At 47.1% G+C, this 7,500-nt stretch overlaps 1 protein-coding gene across 3 annotated transcripts in view; it reads right to left on the bottom strand.

The window, feature by feature from the left end:
* The window catches only part of pik3c2b (phosphatidylinositol-4-phosphate 3-kinase, catalytic subunit type 2 beta), a 27,473-nt gene that overhangs the window by 4,598 nt on the left and 15,375 nt on the right, over positions 1–7,500 (bottom strand). For 2 of the 3 annotated variants that reach the window (XM_031316205.2, XM_036002461.1), the window contains exons 23-30: positions 4,587–4,716; positions 4,236–4,372; positions 3,868–4,037; positions 3,391–3,547; positions 2,942–3,051; positions 2,453–2,657; positions 1,061–1,185; positions 414–531 (exon numbers count right to left, since the gene is read on the bottom strand). In XM_031316205.2, coding sequence (XP_031172065.1) covers positions 414–531; positions 1,061–1,185; positions 2,453–2,657; positions 2,942–3,051; positions 3,391–3,547; positions 3,868–4,037; positions 4,236–4,372; positions 4,587–4,716 — 1,152 coding nt within the window. Of the gene's footprint in view, positions 1–413; positions 532–1,060; positions 1,186–2,452; positions 2,716–2,941; positions 3,052–3,390; positions 3,548–3,867; positions 4,038–4,235; positions 4,373–4,586; positions 4,717–7,500 lie in introns of those variants that run through there. The other variant, XM_036002463.1, reaches the window with a different exon arrangement.

Genomic DNA, 7,500 nt, shown 5'->3' with positions numbered 1-7,500 from the left:
GGGAGGGACCAGCTCTCTGTCTCTGGTCCTCAGGGTGAGAGGGGGAGGGACCAGCTCTCTGTCTCTGGTCCTCAGGGTGAGAGGGGGAGGGACCAGCGGCTAGAGCGGCAAAAGCCAATGTGTGCTTCTTTTACCAATATATATTTAACGATATCTTTTGCATTTCTAATCCAAACAACGTCAAACTTGGCACTGCACTTACTCGTGCCCATAGCAAGACACCTGTCAAGTTTGAAATCCATCGGACTAACGCTTCGAGAGATATACGCATAACACACAGACAGACAGACAGACAGACGTTCCTGCAATTCATAGACAGATGTCCACCAGTCTGCAGGGAGAGCTGCTCAGTGTGTACAGTGTTCTGTTATTAGAGTTATTATAATGGTCTTCTGCCTCCGAGGGGGACTGACCTGAGCGACCTCCGGGGCGGCGTGGATCAGATGCCACACGTAGCCGTTGAGCTCGTCTTTCCTCCGGTCGGCCATTGCCTCGCCACGGGACCGACCAATCACCAGCCGGCTCGGGAAACTGTGGGCGGGGCCAAGAGACTGTGTTAGAGATTTTTTCCTCAATGAATGGATCAGTAGTTGTGTCTCTAAAATGTGGATCAGAGTTTCCTAAAGTCCAAGATGACATCACAACTCCGAGATCTTGAGTTTCCTGTCCCAGAGGAGAGAAGAGACTAGAACATATTCATATTTAATATGCTGACATCACACTAGTTCACCTGATTTATCATAAACTAAATGAATCAAACGGATTAATGGATTATCAGAATAGATTAATAGTTGATAACTAATCCATTCGTGTGTGTGTGTGTGTGTGTGTGTCTCTGTGTGTGTAAACAAATTTTAAGTGACTTTGTGCAGTTTGTTTTTAAAGTGAAATAAATCTTTGACATGAAGACAAATATTGAGAGTGATGATGAAACAGTTCAAAGTTCTCGTGTTTCTGTTAAATCTCAAGTTAACTTAGTGTTGTGTGTGTGTGTGTCTCTCTGTCTGTGTGTGTGTGTGTCTGTGTGTGTGTGTGTGTGTGTGTGTGTGTGTGTGTGTACCTGGGTAGTTTGGATGAAGGGAAGATGAGTCTCAGTTTGCTGTGTAGTTCATGAAACTCTTCAAAGGTCCTCTGGACCAGCTGCGCCTCCTGCTGGCCTTCACGCTCCACCTTCACCACAAACGCCTGCAACACACACTAGTATTATTTACATCTTTATTTCAGATATTAGACACGGAGGAAAAACTCTACGTGACACAGAGACGGTAATAAGAGAGAGCTCACGCAGTAGGAGCTGAAAAATAAGTAATAAGATCTGTGCCGTAATGTGTCATGTTGTAATTTCTTTTTGTTTTATAAAATTGGTATCAAAAAAGGTAGTGTTCAGGATCCGGTATCAAAGTCATGGTATTGGTACCGGTACCGGTATCAAATATTGTTGAACGATACCCAGCCCTAGACAGGAGTACTGATGTTTAAAGTAGAGAAAGACACACTGAGACCAGAGACCCTGTGTGGAACAAATCTCTCCTCTGTGTCACCTTTTAAACTCCGGTGGATTCTGATTGGCTGTCAGTGTTTCGCTCTGAAAGTGATCCCAACCAGGGCTGCACAATAAATTGTTTTTTTATTGTCATGGCGATATCAATAACCACATCGTAAAAGATACTCAGAGATGAACGGTCGTTATTTTTTTAGTGCTGCCTTTGATGTTCAATTTGTTCTAAATAGTTGTGGTTCACTCGAGTTACAACAACTTTTAAAACTTCATATTTATAGTTATGGTTCTTGGTGTGGACAGCCCTTTAATGGGTTGAATATACTAGTACAGTGCCCGTTGAGAATGTGTCTGTTTGGAGAGTGAATGTATGGAATGCCGTTTTATTCAATATTAAATAAATGAATAAATATGCCTTTGAAATATATCATGAAATAAATGAATGAGGCAATAAATACGTTTCGAGGCCGCGAGGGCTGGTCTGATAATAGTTATACATTGTTCTTAGTTCATAGTAACACCATCCAGCGGCCTGGTGTGTGGTAGGGACGCTGGTCAAACTGAGCAGCCTCTACGACGGGCCAAGCAGCCTCTTATTTCAATACAAACAGGCTAATCAGAAAGCACCAACGGTCACAACCATGTCTAGGATTTTCAGAAATATAGGGGGATCAGTGAGAGTCTAATGATGAAAAGCAAAATAATAAAGGGAAAGGTGGCGCTGAGATGGTCAGACTCAAAAGGAAAAAAAGGATCATGTTGCTTGCTGTGTGTTGTTCATTCATTCACCGGACCATCCGAAATCCCCCCCACCCCCTACCAAATTTCCCGGACAGACAGACAAACGTTCCTGTAATTTATAGATAGATAAATATGTCTAAGTGTAATACGGCGCTGTGTGTATGTGTGTGTGTGTGTGTGTGTGTGTGTGTGTGTGTGTGTGTGTGAACTGACGTATCCCTTGGCGGCGTTCCCGGCGGTCCGGATGTGTCTGCAGATGTACAGGTTCCTGATGAGGCCGTCGCTCTTCACCGTGTGGACCCTGGGAGCGAAGGACAGCGCGGGCCGCTCCTCCGACGACGCAAACTTCATCTGAGCCAGGTTGTGGATGAAGAAGTTGAGTTTGGTGGCGACGCTGCCCAGACTGGACTCTATCAACCTGCACAGGGGGGACACCACAGGGAGGGTTAGGGGTCTACAGACTGGACTCTATCAACCTGCACAGGGGGAACACCACAGGGAGGGTTAGGGGTCTACAGACTGTAGAAATAGATATGACAACATAGAGAGGGTTTACAGACCAGTATAAATCAGTATAATAAGACAGGACTGTGTATGTGTGTGAGAGTGTGCGTGCGTGTACCTGGTGAAGTAAGCGTGTGTGTGTGTGTGTGTGTGTGTGTGTGTGTGTGTGTGTGTGTGCGTGTGTCTGTGCGTGCGTACCTGGTGAAGTACATGGTAGCGTCGGCCTCAGACTCGTGAGGTCTCAGCGCGTCGTAGACGTACTTCAGATCGTCCAGATCAGAAAGTTCAGGGATCCCACAGGACAACATCTACACACACACACACAACAACCACTAAAAAGTTATAGATTTTAAGAAAAAAGTTGAATATTCTGAGAAAAAAAGTCCAATACTTTCAGCAAGAAAAAGTCAAATGCATCTACAACTATCACTTGATTACTATGATAATGAAGAAACATTCAAAACGTTATAAAAAAAGTTCTGCTGTCTTTTCTTTTTTCTTGTCTTTTGGTTTTATTCAGTCCTGTTTGTTTGTTTGTTTGTTTGTTTGTTTGTTTGTTTGTTTGTTTGTGTGTGTGTGTGTGTGTGTGTGTGTGTGTGTGTGTGTGTGTGTGTGTGTGTGTGTGTGTGTGTGTGTGTGAGACCCACCAGGCCCAGCAGGTTGAGGAACAGGTGCGTGTGTTTCCTGATCAGGTTGTATGCCTCGCAGCAAAGATCCACGAAGTCGTGGAAGCGGCTCGACGGTTTGTCTCCTCCATTGATGACGTATGCCATGTCGGAGGTGAAAACGAAGGGGGCGCGGTCCCTGAAACACACACACACACACACACACACGTTACAACAACACACACCTGCACGGTGTATTATATCATATCATAGACTAAGTATCATAATTAATTTCCCATAATAAGAAAATAAACAGAACACAACCTGAGAGACAGAGAGAGAGGAAGAAAAGGGGAAAGTGTGTAAGTATGAATGTGGACTGACTGTGTGTGTATGTGTCTCTGTGTGTGTGTGTGTGTGTGTGTGTCTCTGTGTGTGTGTATGTGTGCCTGTGTGTGTGTGTGTGTGTGTGCAAGTATGTGTAGTATGTAGTAGTGTGTAAGTATGACTGTGGAGTACCGTTTGATGTTCCCGAACATCTGGGCGTGTCCCAGAAACTTCCCGAAGTCGATGTGAAACATGTGGCCGCTGGTCTTCAGCATGATGTTGTCGTTGTGGCGGTCGCAGATTCCCAGGATGTAGGTTGCCACGCAGCAGCCGGCGCACGAGAAGATAAAGTTCTCCACCGCCTGGACACAGTCACCACTTATTCAATAATCAATAATCATCAGACCCAAACACAATCTATGGATGTTTGACAGTTTTCAGCTGTGATCCAGAATGCAGAATTTCTGTTTGGTGTGGAGATGAGTTAACATCTTGATCTGAAAATGTTTATATTAAATCTGCAGAAAAGTGTGTGTGTGTGTGTGTGTGTGTGTGTGTACCTTGTCGTACTCCTCGTCCGTTGGGTTGTGTTTCTGCAGCCAGTCGGCCAGCGGCCGGTCTTTAAAGGAGCCCGTGACTCCGTGTTCCACCTGGATCTTCCTCAGAGTGTCGGCCTGAGGAATCATCTCCACCATCCCTACAACAGGAAACACACTGACCATGAAACTCCGCCCACACAGCTGACGCTTCAGAGGAAAGGACATCTCATCCCTCTAAAAAAACAGTTCCTAGTTTGGTGTCTCCTCCCGTGCGTCCTTGCTGGGATGGACTAAGATGCGAGGAAGGGAGGCAAGCGAAGGAAACGGGGATGCAGTTTAGGAAGCTGAGACAAATCCCCAGTGTGTCCTTACCACGTCCTCTGCCCGTGGAGAAACATTTGAAGATGACCATCCTCATGTCCAGACCTTCCTGGATCCAGATCTTGTTCATGATCCGGATCACCTGCAGAGTCAGCATGTCCTGCCGCAGGTCGTCTCCAGACTGCACAGAGACAGAGACGGAGATGGAGAGAAAGACGGAGACGGAGAGAGAGAGATACAGAGAGAGACAGACCGAGAAAGACAGAGAAGGACAGAGGGAGAGAGAGAAAGAGACACTTCAGACACCTGTCCTCCTCAGTTGAAGGGCAACTTAACCTGGACCATGTTTCCCCATGCATTCATGTCTAAGTGACTGATGTGAACCCTATCACCAAACCCACCAGACTCCATGTAAATAATCAGTACTTTTAGCGTGTATAGAGCCAGCATATCTCCACATGTAAATGCAGAGGCGGCGCCAGGGAGGGGCTAGGGGGTGCTGTAGCTACCCCTAGGATTGCCATAGCACCCCCTTAGCACCCCCAAGAAATTGCTGTGGTTGATTTATAAATAAATAAAAAATCGTTAATGTGTAAATAGTATAATTTATATTTGAAAAATGAATAAATACCCTGCTGTACGTGACATTAGACCAGACGTCACCCTGCTGTACGTGACATCAGACCAGACGTCACCCTGCTGTACATGACATTAGACCAGACGTCACCCTGCTGTACGTGACATCAGACCAGACGTCACCCTGCTGTACGTGACATCAGACCAGACGTCACCCTGCTGTACATGACATTAGACCAGACGTCACCCTGCTGTACGTGACATCAGACCAGACGTCACCCTGCTGTACGTGACATCAGACCAGACGTCACCCTGCTGTACATGACATCAGACCAGACGTCACCCTGCTGTACGTGACATCAGACCAGACGTCACCCTGCTGTACATGACATTAGACCAGACGTCACCCTGCTGTACGTGACATTAGACCAGACGTCACCCTGCTGTACGTGACATTAGACCATGGGGTCACCCTGCTGTACGTGACATCAGACCAGACGTCACCCTGCTGTACGTGACATCAGACCAGACGTCACCCTGCTGTACATGACATTAGACCAGACGTCACCCTGCTGTACATGACATCAGACCAGACGTCACCCTGCTGTACATGACATTAGACCAGACGTCACCCTGCTGTACGTGACATTAGACCAGACGTCACCCTGCTGTACGTGACATTAGACCATGGGGTCACCCTGCTGTACATGACATTAGACCAGACGTCACCCTGCTGTACATGACATCAGACCAGACGTCACCCTGCTGTACGTGACATCAGACCAGACGTCACCCTGCTGTACGTGACATCAGACCAGACGTCACCCTGCTGTACGTGACATCAGACCAGACGTCACCCTGCTGTACGTGACATCAGACCAGACGTCACCCTGCTGTACGTGACATTAGACCAGACGTCACCCTGCTGTACGTGACATTAGACCATGGGGTCACCCTGCTGTACGTGACATTAGACCATGGGGTCACCCTGCTGTACATGACATTAGACCAGACGTCACCCTGCTGTACGTGACATCAGACCAGACGTCACCCTGCTGTACGTGACATTAGACCAGACGTCACCCTGCTGTACGTGACATCAGACCAGACGTCACCCTGCTGTACATGACATTAGACCAGACGTCACCCTGCTGTACGTGACATTAGACCATGGGGTCACCCTGCTGTACGTGACATTAGACCAGACGTCACCCTGCTGTACGTGACATTAGACCAGACGTCACCCTGCTGTACGTGACATTAGACCAGACGTCACCCTGCTGTACGTGACATCAGACCAGACGTCACCCTGCTGTACGTGACATTAGACCAGACGTCACCCTGCTGTACGTGACATCAGACCAGACGTCACCCTGCTGTACGTGACATTAGACCAGACGTCACCCTGCTGTACGTGACATTAGACCATGGGGTCACCCTGCTGTACGTGACATCAGACCAGACGTCACCCTGCTGTACGTGACATCAGACCAGACGTCACCCTGCTGTACATGACATTAGACCAGACGTCACCCTGCTGTACATGACATCAGACCAGACGTCACCCTGCTGTACGTGACATTAGACCAGACGTCACCCTGCTGTACATGACATTAGACCAGACGTCACCCTGCTGTACATGACATCAGACCAGACGTCACCCTGCTGTACATGACATTAGACCAGACGTCACCCTGCTGTACGTGACATCAGACCAGACGTCACCCTGCTGTACGTGACATTAGACCAGACGTCACCCTGCTGTACGTGACATTAGACCATGGGGTCACACAGCCAGGCCACAGTGGGTGAGTCAGCTGATAGGGGTCCATGCAAGGACTTTCCTCTTATCTCTGTCTCGTAGAAGAGCATTACAGTGAAGATGTGTTTTACAGAAATGTGAATAAATGGATCACTGACTCTAAAGTTATACAGCGCACTGGACATCGGTTTATTTTTAGCCCAGAAAACGCATTCGCCTTCAGTGGCTTATTTAGATATATTAAGTCACTACAGATATGACTACATCATTTTGACCATACATGCAAGTGTGAAAACTGTGTGAGGATACATGCGCGTGTGTGTTTATGTGTGTGCTTGGCTATGGGTGGTGTATTTGGCCTGCTGCATTAATCTTCTGAGCCACTGTATGAGAGCTGCAGTAATGATTGTTTGAACCCGGCTTGTTGGCTGGTATTTGAAATATGTTTGGTGGGCTAATCAGATTTCTATGGTGCTGTTGTATCGGCAACTTTAAATCAACCTCTCTCGTTCACTCGCTTAGTAAAATGGGTGAATTAAGTAAGTGGTGATTGTTGGAACAGTGGAAAGATGAACCAAGACGTCTTTTGGTAGTTTGATTGAGTTTCTGTCCACTTTGAATGAAGTG

The sequence above is a fragment of the Sander lucioperca genome, chromosome 6, assembly GCF_008315115.2.
Source record: "Sander lucioperca isolate FBNREF2018 chromosome 6, SLUC_FBN_1.2, whole genome shotgun sequence".
In the NCBI taxonomy this organism is placed as follows: Eukaryota; Metazoa; Chordata; class Actinopteri; order Perciformes; family Percidae; genus Sander; species Sander lucioperca.
Note: the sequence above shows the minus strand (reverse complement) of the source record. Positions and strands in the feature narration are given on the sequence as shown.